The sequence below is a fragment of the Myotis brandtii genome, unplaced genomic scaffold (genome assembly GCF_000412655.1).
Source record: "Myotis brandtii unplaced genomic scaffold, ASM41265v1 scaffold156, whole genome shotgun sequence".
Lineage (NCBI taxonomy): Eukaryota > Metazoa > Chordata > Mammalia > Chiroptera > Vespertilionidae > Myotis > Myotis brandtii.
The window spans coordinates 77,787-92,578 of NW_005355666.1; the positions used below are offsets into that span (position 1 = coordinate 77,787).

Genomic DNA, 14,792 nt, shown 5'->3' on the forward strand with positions numbered 1-14,792 from the left:
ACTCTCTATCTCTCTCCCCTCCTCTCTGTAAAAAATCAATAAAATATATTTAAAAAATAAAATAAATTGGAAGGAAATCGTATGGTTTTGATAATAGAGGACATGAGGCATGGACATGCATTTTGAAGGTGAAAAAAGTGAGTTAAAGTTATAAGAATGTTTGTGGTTCTCAACCCTCCTAATGCCGCGACCCTTTAATACAGTTCCTCATGTTGTGGTGACCCCCAACCATAAAATTATTTTCATTGCTACTTCATAACTGTAATTTTGCTACTGTTATGAATCGTAATGTAAATATCTGATATGCAGGATGTATTTTCATTGTTCGTGACCCACAGGTTGAGAACGCTGTGAGAGAAAAATATTAAAAGGAAGTTATATAAATGACACATGCCAATAAGCCAGGATAAGTACAATAGGGAAACTAGATGGTTAAACAGAGTAAATCCCATCTTCTCTAAACCAAGGACACTTAAGAGTAAATGATTAGCATTTTGCCTCCCTAACCAGAGGGCAAATAGCTTATATCAAAGTACTCAGGGAGACAAATAGCAGAAATCCAATTGGTGTCACTTGCTGGCCACACCCAAGGACAAATGAAGTTAAACTTTTTTTCTTGACCTACAGTTGGCTTTAGGTGATTCCAATAGGCCCTGGAATGCCTCAAGATCTTCCTACAATGGAGACTAGGGACCAATTTCTTAAGAACTGTGTACTGGGTATCTCTTCTACTTTAATCTCTCAGGTTAGAAGGCCTCCTGAACCAAGGCCCTCCTCTTGCGTTTCTGGTTCATCACCATCGACCGGGAGACTATGTTTGTTCTAATCAAGACTTGGAAGGGAAACAAGTTGGAACCCTCCTGGGAAGGACCCTACCTTGTCTTGCTTACCACAGAGACTGCTGTTCAGACTGCAGAATGAGATTGGACCCATCACACACAGGGTAAGGGCGGACACGCCTCAACTTGGATGGCCATACCAGGGCATATCCCCTTAAAAAATTAATGCAAAAAACTTTGAGCTGTCTTAATAAAAATATATATATATAATTAAATTAAAAAGACTGCCCATTGAAGAAATACCTAAGCAAAAAAAAATAAAGAACTTGTAATAAATGCCTGAAGTAATACTGAGATCTCTCAGCATGGACTAAACCACATCCAACCCACATTAGGAAATTCCACACTTGATATGTGGCAGAGCTGGTACTGGTTAAAAGTTTGCTATTCTTTAAAGCAGAGAAACAGAACACTAAATATCTAGAACCTATTGTGTATCCTACATAGTCTACTTCCTCACATCTTTTTAAAATCCTATATTAAAATTCTAGTTCTTGCCTAGCCAGCGTGGCTCAGTGGTTGAGCATCGACCTGTGAACCAGGAGGTCACGGTTTGATTCCCAGTCAGGGCACATGCCCGGGGTTGTGGACTTGATCCCCAGGGTAGGGTGTGCAGGGGGCAGCCAATGATTCTCTCTCATCATTGATGTTTCTATCTCTCCCTCTCCCTTCCTCTCTGAAATCAATAAAAAATATATTTTAAAAAACCTCTAGCCCTAACCAACTTGGCTCAGTGGGTAGAGCATCAGCCTTCGGACTGGAAGGTCTGGGGTTCGATTCCGGTCCAGGGCATGTACCTTGGTTGCGGGCACATCCCCATTGGGGAGTGTGCAGGAGGCAGCTGGTCGATGTTTTTTCTTATCGATGTTTCTAACTCTCTATCCCTCTCCCTTCCTCTCTGTAAAAAAAAACTCTCTATCCTCTCCCTTCCTCTCTGTAAAAAAAAAAAAAAATAAATAAAATATATTTTTTAAAAATTAAAAACAAAAAAACCTCTAGTTCTAATCATTTAAAAAACTATATTGGTAGATAACATATTTGGGGTTAAGACTCCAGTATCCAAAATTACTCAAACAAGTAACAACTAAAAAGACAATGTGCCCTGGCTGGTTTGGCTCAGTGGATAGAGTGTCAGCTAGCAAACTGAAGGGTCCCAAGTTCGATTCTGGTCAAGGGCATGGACCTTAGTTGCAGGTTCCTCACCAGCCCAGGCCTGGTCAGGGCTCATGCAGGAGGCAACCAGTTGATGTGTTTCTCTCACATCGATATTTCTCTGTCTTTCCCTCTCTTCCACTGTCTCTAAAAATCAATGGAAAAATATCCTCAGGTGAGGATTAAAAAAGACAATGAGCAAATTTTTTAAAGTTCAATCTCAGTAGAATTAAAAGAAAGGCAATTAATGAATGTCATTTTTTTGCCTATCAAAATGGCAAAGATGTTTTTAAAAGAATAGGCCAACTGCTGATGAGTAAGTGAATGCGTGCAACTGTTCTGGAGGGTAATGTGAAATACACTCAAAGCCTTCAACATGTATGTACTTCATCGTATGAACATGTGCAACTGTTCTAGAGGGGTATGTGAAATATACTCAAAGCCTTCAACACATATGTACTATTTTGCCCTGGACATCACTTCTCTACAATTTTCCTAAGAAAATAATTTAAGGGTTAAATATTTTAACTACTTACGATATTTATTGCAACGCTAGAGGCCTGATGCACAAAATTCATGCAAGAGTAGGCCTTCCTTCCCCCGGCTGCCAGTACCAGCTTCCCTCTGGCACTCAGGACCCGGACTTCCCTCTGACACCTGGGACCCCCGGGCTTCCCTCACACCCCATCTTCGTCTGGAAGATCGTCCAGAAGGACATCCAGAAGGAGGTCGGTCTAATTAGCATATTACGCTTTTATTATTATAGATTACTTAAAATGGCAAGGAAGGTTTTAGAAAAAGCTACAGTGCACAGCAATAAATGGATGAATGGATAATGTACATTTCACACAACAGGATTAGGTCTCTTAACTGAACTCCACTGAACACATTCACACAACTTCCCAGAGCCCATCCCTCTCCCTTCATCCCTTCCCGGCAGCCCCCTCAGGGGCCCCACTGGGTTGTGGGTAGATATGCAAAACGCTGTGCTGAAGGGCCAGATGAAGCTCAGGAGGCAAAGACTGATGCCAGCAAACTACTCAAGTGCCACACAGGCTGCTGTTTGTTCCCAGGACTGACGATGTCAGAAAGGTTTGTTCATAGTAACTGTGATTTCCATAAAAAGCATGATTTTAAAAGCATGTCAGCTAATTCTGAGGCAGAGCCAAGTTTGTGACTACTGATCTGGAACCCACACTAAAGACTACTTCCTTCCTTTTCAGAGATGACTTTTTTCTTTGCAGCCTGGTCTTTGTCTCTTCTGACCTTGATCAACTTCCTGTCCCATCCAGGAAGAAACGGTGTCTTCGCTGCAGACTCAAGGGAATACCTCCCTTTGGTAATTGAGATATTGGGTACAGCCTCCCTAGGTGACACTGTGATTGATACTGGGTGTGGCCTCCCTTGCTACATTTCTAGAAAGCAGTATAGTGTACTGGTCAAGAGTACTCTGGCCCCAGAGTCTCATTCTGAATCCCAGCACCACCACCTACTAGCGGTGGGACCCTGGCAAGTTACTTAACCTCTCTGTACTTCAGTTTCCTGACCTAACCCTATGATGGGGTTACAGAAACTACCTCATAGCACTGATGGAAGAAATAAGTGAGCTTGCCCAGCTGGTGTTGCTCAATGGTTAAGCGTCAACCTATGAACCAGGAGGTCATGGTTTGATTCCTGGTGGTCACGGCATATCCCCAGTTGTGCGCTCATTCCCCAATGTGGGGCGTGCAGGAGGCAGCCAATCAATGATTCTCTCTCATCATTGATGTTTCTATCTCTCCCTCTCCCTTCCTCTCTGAAATCAATAAAAATCTTTTAAAAAAAGAAATAAATGAGCTACCACATAGCAAGTATGATCCACAGGCATAAGCAGCTGTTATTATTGTTCTTGGGTGTGTTTTTTTGTTGTTGCTGTCGTTAATCCTCACCTGAGGATATTTTTCCATTGATATTTAGAGAGTAGAAGGGAGGGGACAGACAAAGAAACATCGATGGAAGGGAGACACATCAATTGGTTGCCTCTTGCATGCGCCCCAGCCCTGGTAAGGGCCAGGGATTGAGCTTGCAACCGAGCTACGTACCCTTGACCGGAATCAAACCCGGGACCCTTCAGTCCGCATGCCGACGCTCTATCCACTGAGCCAAACCAGCTTGGACTTGTTTTTTAATTATATATCCCACCCAGTGCCAGCAGAGAGTACTAGGAGCTGTCTAGTGAAAGAGTGAACACACGGTCCTGTTTCCTCATCTGGCTCATCTCTGAACACCTCCGCTTACAGCTTCGGATCTAAAGCTTCCCACAAATCTTTCACAATACCACCTCTTTCGTCAAATCCCTCCGCCCCCACTTTTCATCTACCCTTTGCTAACAACGAAAGCTGGAAAGCAGGGGGAGGCAAAGCACTAAGGTATCATGAAGGGTTGCTGGGATTTAGAGGACACAGGGGAACTGTCGCAAAGGTCAGGCTGAAGGAATGCCCTCCAAATGCCTTGGCAAGAAGCCACGGACACATGGATAGTCTGTGGTATGTGTAAGAAAAAGATGTGTTCAATGGCATACAAAGGCATCTGTCCTGATTTCTTCAGCAGACAGGAAGCAACATGGTGGATTCACAATTTCGATCATTTTGAAAGTGTTTATTATTTAATAACTCTCTCTCCCTCTGCCCCAGCCAGCCACTCTCTTGTTCTACTTTTCTAGTCATCCTAAAAGCTGAATACATTCTTTTTCTCTGTGGGGGATGAGCATAAACACTAAACCAATACACGCGATGAGGCCTGCGTCAGGCACTATGTCACTGAGGAACGCTGGTCTCCAACACGCGTGGCTTTCCCTGGGGCTTCAAAAGGTAGTCCTTTCTCATGGTATCCGATGCACTCATGGAGTTAAAATGCCGCTGCCCATCTAAATACAGCATGGACTCTGAAACACAAGAGAGATAATCATGGAGAAACTTGCAGTGCCTCAGAACAGCAAGGTATAAACACAAGACTACTTGGGAACACTGGGCAGCAGTGAGAACGCAGAACTGGTGCCCGGCAAGTGCTATTGGGCCAGGGGTACGCAAGGTTCCCAAGCCTCGACTCCCACCCCTTTCCTTTGGCTGGACCAGTTTTTGACCCCCAGTGGCTGCTTGCAGCTGGCACCAGCCCTTCAGACAACAGCCAGGTGGGCAGAGCAGCCACAGCCACCTGCGGGGCCAGGAGGCATCCTGGCCTTCAGGGCTGCAGAACCTGAAAATGCACAATCTCCTAAAGATATGCTCAGTGGTTGAGCGTTGACCTATGAACCCGGAGGTCATGGTTTGATTCCCCGTCAGGGCGCATGCCCGGGTTGCGGGCTCGATCCCCAGTAGGGGGGCATGCAGGAGGCAGCTGATCAATGATTCTCTCTCATCATTGATGTTTCTCTCTCTCTCCTCCCTCCCCCTTCCTCTCTGAAATCAATAATATATATTGATTTTAAAGATGTGCTCTTGAGCTAACAGGCATCAGTATGCTTCCTACAACAATTTGAAAGGAGAAAATTTTTTGAAAAGTTCCTGCCTTTGTTAGGGACACGGCATCCTGGCTGCTTACCTCCATATGTTCTGGGAAAAACCAAGGGCACTTCATTCTCCGACATGAACGTGAAATGAAAGACATTGGTGGTCGTATGTTCTTTATTGTGCAGAGAGGCCACTTCGCTGTGGACTCTGACTTGAATGTAGTTGCCTTGAGTAAAGCAAACCTAAGAGATTATAGACACGAGTGAGCCGGTCACATTGGGAAGGGGGAACAGGCAGTCACAAGAGAAGCAATAGCTGTAGGATATCAAAACTGCTCTTCTAGGCCCAAATGATCACAAATTGTATTTTATCTCATTGCACACCTACCTGGGAAGACAGAAACAGCAATGATCCAACCTCAACAGGTTTCTGAAACATGATGTCATCCACCGCCACTACAAATGGTCGGGAACCACTATTGGGAAAGGCAGAATTTGGGGTCAAGTGTAAAATTCAGATGCTATTTTTTCCCTAACAAGTGACTGAAGCAAAATTTAAATGATCAAAGAATAAACCTAGAGAAGGGGAAAGCAATCATACCAGCGAGGAATGGTAAGACATGTCACTGACGAGATCAGTGCCAAAGTCACTGTATCTTTTCCCTTCAGCATATTATCACCTCCCTTTCCCATAGATCTTTACAGGCAGACCTCGGAGATATTGCAGGTTTGGTTCCAGACCACCGCAATATGGTAAGCATTGAAATAAAGCGAGGCATAACCTTTTTGCTGGTGGAAGGTCTTGCCTTCAATTTGTAAAAAACACAACATCTGCCCTAACCGGTTTGGCTCAGTGGATAGAGCATCGGCCTGCGGACTAAAAACATAGGTTCACATAAAACCTTGTACAAAACTGAACCAGGAAGAATCACAAAACCTGAATAGGCTGAAAACACCTGATGAAACTGAAGCAGTAACACAGGGGAGTACCAAACATTCAAAAGAGAACACCTATCCTACTCAAAATATACCAAGAAATTCCAGAGAAAGGAACACTTCCAAGCTCTTTTTTTTTTTGCCAGGCTAGCACTTTCCTAATTCCAAAACCAGATAAAGACATTGCAAAGAGCCCTAACTGGTTTGGCTCAGTGGATAGAGCGTTGGCCTGCGGACTGAAGGGTCCCAGGTTCGATTCCAGTCAAGGGCATGTACCTTGGTTGTGGGCACATCCCCAGTAGGAGGTGTGCAGGAGGCAGCTGATCGATGTTTCTCTCTCATCGATGTTTCTAACTCTCTATCCCTCTCCCTTCTTCTCTGTAAAAAATCAATAAAATATATTTAAAAAAACAAAACAACAACAAAAAAACACACAACATCTGTGGAGTGCAATAAAGCGGAGCGCAATAAAACGAGGTATGCCTGTAATGTACTAATTTACTTAGTCAGAGTAACAGACTTCTAAAATGAGGATCAAACCCAGCTGGTATAAGTGTGATATTTATTTTAAAAACACAACAAATTCCCCAACACATCCAGACTGGTCCAAAATGTTTCATTTCAGTGGGGTAGTAAAAATTGCTTCTCAGAAGTCAATACTACCTTAAATCTAACTTACCCAAAGTTACAAGCAGTAGCCCATCCGAGTTCATATGCTTTCCTCATAAGGAAACCACCAAAGATCCGATTGAAAATATTCCTCTCCTTTAGGGCATAAAATGAATGATAGGAAATACAAGATCATGGCCACCCTCATATACAGAACAAAGGAATTAATAATGCCAAAGAACAGAGACCAGTTTAAAGATATCATATCTTAGATCAGTGGTTCTCAACCTTCCTAAGGCCACAACCCTTTAAAATAGTTCCTCATATTATGGTGACCCCCAACCATAAAATTATTTTCGTTGCTACTTCATAACTGTAATTTTGCTACTGTTATGAATTGTAATGTAAATATCTGATATGCAGGATGTATTTTCATTTTACAAATTGAACATAATTAAAGCATAGTGATTAATCACAAAATCAATATGTAATTATATATGTGTTTTCCGATGGTCTTAGGCAACACCTGTGAAAGGGTCGTTCAACCCCCAAAGGGGTCGCGACCCACAGGTTGGCGACCCACAGGTTGAGAACCGCTGTCTTAGATGAATATCATGGATGCAAGTTATCCTATTTAGGTTTTTCACCATATCACAATACCTGAGGGTGGCAAATTTCCAAGCTCTTCAGTTTTGATTTCTCCATCCATACTGCATTAGGGGGCAAAACTCGACTTTGAAAACTTATAGTCCTGTGCAAACAGAGAATCAATAAACCCTGTTAGAGCCCTGGTTTAGCTGCTAAAAAGTAAAATATTTGCAAAAAATTTCCAATATGTTCAGGCAAGCCTGGCTATGGAGAACACCAAGTATTAATGCATCCTAATGTGGAATCTCACCAGCCTAACTTACTTTTTGTTTTAAAATATTCTTTATTTCAAAGAGAAAGGAAGAGGAAAAGAGAGATAGAAACATCACTGATGAGAATCATTGATCAGCTGCCTCCTGCACCGCCCCCCCACTGGGGATTGAGCCCACAACCCAGACAGGTGCCCGGACCAGGAATTGAACTGTGACCTCCTGGTTCATAGGTCAATGCTCAACCACTGAGCTATGCCGGCCGGGCCAGCCTAACTTACTTCTGATCCAGTGTGTTAAGAAACATCTCATGGATGGTCGTCCTCTCCTCAGCACTGGGAGCCATTTTCAGTAACGACATGGAGCTGAAGGCGACCCTTCTCCCCTTGTTCACTGAAATATGGGACAATAAGGAACCATGGTCAGGAGGATCACACTGCACACTGGGGTTTCTGAACTGGGCTGTACTTCTAGACTGTAACAATCCCCCTGGAAATTATCCATACAGCTCACAAAAACTTTCTGTGATTCTTTGCTTTCACAAAGAAATTGTATCAGCTCAGTGTAAAACCAGCTATAATCATCCTGACCTAGAGCCCCAACCAAGTTATTTCATTAAAGATACATTTACCATTTCATGAACAATGAGAAAAAATTACTTCAATTAATAAATATTGGCTGATTGATAAAATTGTTCAAAGTATGAACTTCATGGAACAAAAAATAAGGTATTTTTAATTTCAATAAATTCTTGGAATGAGTAAGACACCTGACTAATATGAGGAGTCCATGCATACTCTTAAAAATAATCTCTTCTGCAGTACAGTTAATGTGCTTTTAAAAGTTTATCTTAGTATAAAAAATTAATATACATTCTCCTTGTCTAAAGAGCGCTTCTTCCTTAGGGCCTTCAGGGATGAGTGGATTTACAAATGCCGACCTAAAGAGAAGAAAAGAGTATAAATTAAAATGTTATTATCTTCCCTAGGCAGTTTGGCTCAGTGAATAGAATGTTGGCCTGTGACTGAAGGGTCCCGGGTTCGTTTCCAGTCAAGGGCACATGCCCGGGTTGCAGGCTCGATCCCCAGTGGGGGGCATGCAAGAGGCAGCTAATCAATGATATTCTCTCATCATTGATGTTTCTATCTCTCTCTCTCTCCCTTCCTCTCTGAAATAATAAAAATATATTTTAAAATATTCTTTAAAAAACAAGCAAAGACTTGAAAACTGGTGGGTAATAGTTAATCTTCCATTCTTATAATAACATTTTTTAAAAAGATATTTGATCGGCCTTCTACATGCCCCCCACTGAGGACTGAGCCTGCAACCCGGGCATGTGGCCTGACCAGGAATCGAACTGTGACCTCCTGGTTCGTAGGTGGTAGGTCAACACTCAAGCACTGAGCCACACCAGCAAGACTTTGCTCTTCATTTTGAATAACGCTTACTGACTGCTTCACACAAGGACTCTGGAACAATAGAGGAGACTTCTGGTTACAGACCCATCTGCATAGTAGGAAGTACACATTATCAAAAGGACACGACTGCTTGCCAACATGTTTCACCTGATCCTAATCACAAGGAAGCAGTCAAAATTGGTTGCAGAACATCCTACTAGACATCTGGACTCGACTCTTCAAAAATGTCAAGACAGAAAATGCCAGGGTGACTAATTTAAAGAACCATGGTAACCAACTGCAATACATGATCCTTGATTAGATCTGCCTTAGGGGAAGAAACCATAAAGGGTATTTTAGGGACAATTGGCAAAGTTTGGATATGGATCATATATTGCATAATATAATTATATCACTGTTCAATTTCTTGGGTATAATAAAAGCATTGAGGTTATGTAGGAGAATTATCTTATTCTTAGGAGATATATGCTAAACTATTTATGGGTGAAACAGTCTCAAACTTTGGAATGATTCAGGGGGGAATGTGTATATATATTTATAGAGGACGGGAAAATAGGTTGGTGGCAAAACATTAATTGGCGAATTTAAGTAGAGGGTATATATAAGTGTTCATTTCATTATTCTATTTTTCTGTAGGTGTCAAATTTTTTAAAATAGAAAACTGAGCAAAAAGGAACATAGTATTTCACTGGGGTAGAATCCAAAAGTTTGATGAAACAACAATGGAAACAAAAGACCTGAAATGGCAGTTTGGGAAACTGAAATACAACAGCTGGGAGAGGAATTTTAAGTAATGCCCCCCCAGTGCTGGCAAAGGAGCCCAGGCCAGGCACCAGAGCAGCAAGCAGGTCAGCTGGGGACGGTGGGAGGACTGAATCTAGATGGGTGCATTCTTCGCTCAAACCAGTCGCCAAGGTATTTTTCAATCTTACATTTTCCATGTCAGCTTTTCACGCAGCAGAAATGATGTCTCATTGCAAACTCCTCACTCAAGTTTCTAATACAAATTAGACTCCCCAAAGGCCTCTAGACGAGCGGTTCTCAACCTGTGGGTCGCGACCCCTTTGGGGGTCGAACGACCCTTTCACAGGAGTCGCCTAAGACCATCGGAAAACACATATATAATTACATATTGTTTTTGTGATTAATCACTATGCTTTAATTATGTTCAATTTGTAACAATGAAAATACATCCTGCATATCAGATTCATAACAATAGCAAAATCAGTTATGAAGTAGCAACGAAAGTAATTTTATGGTTGGAGGTCACCACAACATGAGGAACTGTATTAAAGGGTCGCGGCATTAGGAAGGTTGAGAACCACTGCTCTAGACAGTCCTGTACAAACAGCAATCCTGTAACACTCTCTCCCACCCTACTCCCCCCACACAATTAGATGGTTTTTCTCAGTTTGAAGGCCTTGGGTGGAACTGTTGTTAGGAACCAATAAATCAATTTAAGAGAAAAAAGATAAAGTAGAAAGCCAAATGAGTTAAAGCTTGTACAATTAAACTTGAAAATGACACTATAAACTCATGAGATTGTTTATTTATTTGCTTTATAATATACACCCAAGCTCTGTCCACTAAAAAGGCCTAGACATGATGATAAACTAGTAATACAGTTCAAGTGCCTAGATTTCGGTCTCTAAATATCAGTTCCCACTAAAAGAAACCCCAGGACTCCTTGGGAAAATGGCTGTTTCTAGGCTTGGGGCAGGAAATGTGTAAGATGAGCCCAAGATAACTCGTTGCACCAGAGAGCAGGCAGGTATCAAAAACCAATGGGGAAATGTCAAAAGGGCTTATCACAGGAGGCAGCTTAAAGGTGCTCCCACTGACCAAAGAGAGTATACTCTGAGCAGCAAGAGCACTGGCTACAATTCGTGGAAATACATTTATATGTTAAAATCCATGCATTCACAATGATACTTTTTTTTTAAAACCAAAAAAGTAGAAAAACCATGCTGTCACTAGCTCATTCTTTTGCAAATGTGTAAGTAAAAGACAGGAATGAAACATTCATCTTACTTCCCTTTACAAACCAAATGGCCCTAGTTGATAAGGGACAGCTCTTCTTCACAGAACTCCAGCTAAGAAATGTTGAAAGAATGACAGAATTTGAGAATCCTTTTACCCTCCCACATGATTAAAGCAATGATCAACAAAGGGCATTAAGAGCCGTGGAAAAAGACTGATGGGGAGCTAGCTATGTGCAGGATGACAAAGTATACACTGGATACACCCTGCCCTGTAGATCATTGCTGATCATAAGCGGATAAACTGAACTTGACAGTGGCAAGATCAGGTTGTCACTACTTGAGCCCACGCATCAATCTTAGCATCGCTAGGAGGGAGACCATCTATACCTCCTTATATGACCCAAAACAAGACACGAGATACACAGCATCACCCATGAAGTTCTCTCACCCAATAAGCTGAACCTGAATCTAATCAAGGCTCTAGCTCTAACTTCAGTTTATAGAAAATACTAGAAATAAAGAAACAAGTCCATGCTTCCTCATGGTATTTTTTTTCTTGAAAATCCAGAAAGTTGGACATTGTCTAGAACAGGGGTGGGGAACCTTTTTTCTGCCAAGGGCCATTTGGATATTTATGACATCATTCGCAGGCCATACAAAATTATCAGTTTAAAAATGAGCCTGCTCAATTTGGTCAAACATTTTAATTAACTCACCCCTACTGCCTTGGCAGGGCCAGGCCAAATAATTTCTCAAGCCTTATACGGCCCATGGGCTGGATGTTTCCCACCCCTGGTCTAGAAGAACCCACTGGGCCTTTCAATGAGTTGATAAAACAATAAGGGGGCATGCAATGATATTAACATTTTGCGTCAACGGCAGCTCACCTAGTGAGTGTTGATACTTTGGGTCTGAGTGGGGGGAAAAAGAGGGGAACAGTGGAGACACACAACTATTCTGGATTTAAACAACCTCTAGAGACCGCACAACTGTGAATACACCAAAATCCATAAAATTGTACACTTTCAATGGGTGAATTCTTTTTTTTTTATAGGTTAGATTCAAACCAGGGTCTGACTTTTTGTTTCTTTTTTTTTAATATATTTTATTGATTTTTTTACAGAGAGGAAGGGAGAGGGATAGAAAGTCAGAAACATCGATGAGAGAGAAACATCGATTGGCTGCCTCCTGCACACCCCCCACTGGGGATGTGCCCGCAACCAAGGTACATGCCCTTGACCGGAATGGAACCTGGGACCTTTCAGTCCGCAGGCCGACGCTCTATCCACTGAGCCAAACCAGTCAGGGCTCAATGGGTGAATTCTATATGTGAATTATATCTCACGGAAGCTATTAACCAACAAAACAGACTTATGAGACATAAAAATCAAATATAATATGTGGACTTTGTTTGTATCCTAATTTGAACAAATCATTAAAACGATATTTGGGGAAAACGGAATATGAATTATTGGAATATACTAAGGACTGACTAGTATTTTTGTTAGGTGTGCTAATGGTAGTGTAGTTATTTAAGAAAATATTCTCATTTAAAAAATATTTTAATACATTTTTTTATTTCAGAGAGGAAGGGAGAGAGAGAAACATCAATGATGAGAGAGAATCATTGATCAGCTGCCTCCTGCACACCCCCTACTGGGGATCGAGCCCACAACCCGGGCATGTGCCCTGATCAGGAATTGAACCCTGAGCTCCTGGTTCATGGCTCGATCCTCAAGCACCAAGCCACATCGGCCAGGCAAAAATATCCTCATTTTTTAAGAGATGCCTAAACTAAAGTTTTTAGAGGTGAAATGTCATTATGTCTGGGATTTGCTTTAAAATATTATAAAGAAAATAATATACTTTAAAAAACAGATGAAGCAAATATGGCAAAAATTTTAAAACTCTTATGTGTAGGTGATGGGCATATAGACATTCATTATGCTCTTCTCTCTGGTGTTATGTATCTTCAAAATTTTTCAAAATAAAGAATTAGAAAAAAAGAACAATTACCCCTTATTTTCAGAATCACGGGCCACCATTACAAATGTTGCTTCCAAAACAGGACAAAATTCACTGTCTTGTAACTAAAGAACAAAGGAAAGAAAATGCAGATGTAAGAAATGCATTTCCTGGGAAGACCTGCTACAATTCTAACAGAGAGCGTGCATGCTTTGAGAAAGGCAGCAATTAGAAAAAGAGGAGAAAGTGTGGTACATTTATACAATGGCATACTATGCAGCTGTAAAAAAAAGAAGGTTCTCTTAACCTTTGAGACAGCATGGATGGACCTGGAAATTATTATACTGAGTGAAATAAGCCAGTCAGAGAAAGACAAGTTATCACAGGATCTCACTTATATGTGAAATCTAATGAACAAAATAAATTGACAAACAAAATAGATCCTGAGACATGGAAGCATGCAAGAGACTGACAGACCTCAGAGGGGATATGGGGGGGAGGGGGAAGAGATTAACCAAAGAACTTATATACATATATGCATAGCCCATGGACACAGACAACAGTGCGGTGAAGGCCTGGGGTGGGGCAGGAGTCCGGAGGAGGGAGACAAAGGGGGGGGAAATGGGGGACATCTGTAATACCCTCAACAATTTTTTTTAAAAGAAACAAAAAGAGAAGTGCATTCATGAACTACCAGCTACTGAGTTTCCAGGCACATAACTAGGCTCTGTGTGGGGACAGCAGCGTGACCAGGAACCTGTGGTCTAGCAGGAGAAAGACACCCCAAAATTCCAAACAGTGCATTGCGGGACATGATGGGATGGACATGAGCTAGAGGCTGCGGAGCTGAGCCTGACTGGGACCCAACAACAGGGGTCACAGAAGGACCTACTACATCATCATTTCACTGTCCTGCTTCAGACAGAAGTCTGGCTTTCTCCAGGCCTACCTGTCCTCCAAATGGCACACCGAGCCAGGTGGACCTCCCGCCACTCTCATAGACATTAGCATTTTCAGGAACCTTAGTGTGCCAACTACCAACACGTTTAGGATTCCTTAGCTGAGCACAGGGGCTCCCAAGAAGGAATAAGATCAGTGACAAATCTGTGGATTAAGCTAAATACTTACAATGCACAAAAGCCTTTGACGTTTCAAGGTGTTTCTTTATCCCTTAGAAGTCTGTACTTCCAGGACAATCATATCATAAAGTCCTATCATAACCTGAGGGTCCATTCAGTTCCTTCCTCATCACTAGTCCTCGTCACTAACACCTGTTTGGGCCCTAGTACCTCCCCCCTTGACTTTTTTCTAGCACCTGCTCAAAGCCTGTTGGCCCTGTATATACAGCCCTCCACCAGAGCCCAAATTCCTCTCCAGCTGTTCCCAAACACTTCCTCATACCCGCACCTTTTTCCGCAGCCACGGCTAACCACTTGGAGGCCCTGGAATGGACCATGCTGTTGAATACCTCTGTTCCATGCCTTCGCCTGATGCCTTCCTCATGGCTACATTCATCACAACCATTCCTCCCCGCCCCCACCCCCACC

General features: G+C 42.2%; 1 protein-coding gene across 1 annotated transcript in view; it reads right to left on the reverse strand.

Moving 5' to 3' along the window:
- Window positions 1–4,607: 4,607 nt before the first annotated feature.
- The window catches only part of ACOT9 (acyl-CoA thioesterase 9), a 25,415-nt gene continuing 15,230 nt past the window's right edge, over window positions 4,608–14,792 (reverse strand). The window contains exons 8-15 of the mRNA XM_014536054.1: window positions 13,297–13,370; window positions 8,753–8,820; window positions 8,162–8,273; window positions 7,684–7,774; window positions 7,094–7,179; window positions 5,867–5,954; window positions 5,571–5,721; window positions 4,608–4,914 (exon numbers count right to left, since the gene is read on the reverse strand). Of these exons, the coding sequence (XP_014391540.1) occupies window positions 4,787–4,914; window positions 5,571–5,721; window positions 5,867–5,954; window positions 7,094–7,179; window positions 7,684–7,774; window positions 8,162–8,273; window positions 8,753–8,820; window positions 13,297–13,370 (798 nt within the window). The 3' untranslated portion in view covers window positions 4,608–4,786. The remainder of the gene's footprint in view (window positions 4,915–5,570; window positions 5,722–5,866; window positions 5,955–7,093; window positions 7,180–7,683; window positions 7,775–8,161; window positions 8,274–8,752; window positions 8,821–13,296; window positions 13,371–14,792) is intronic.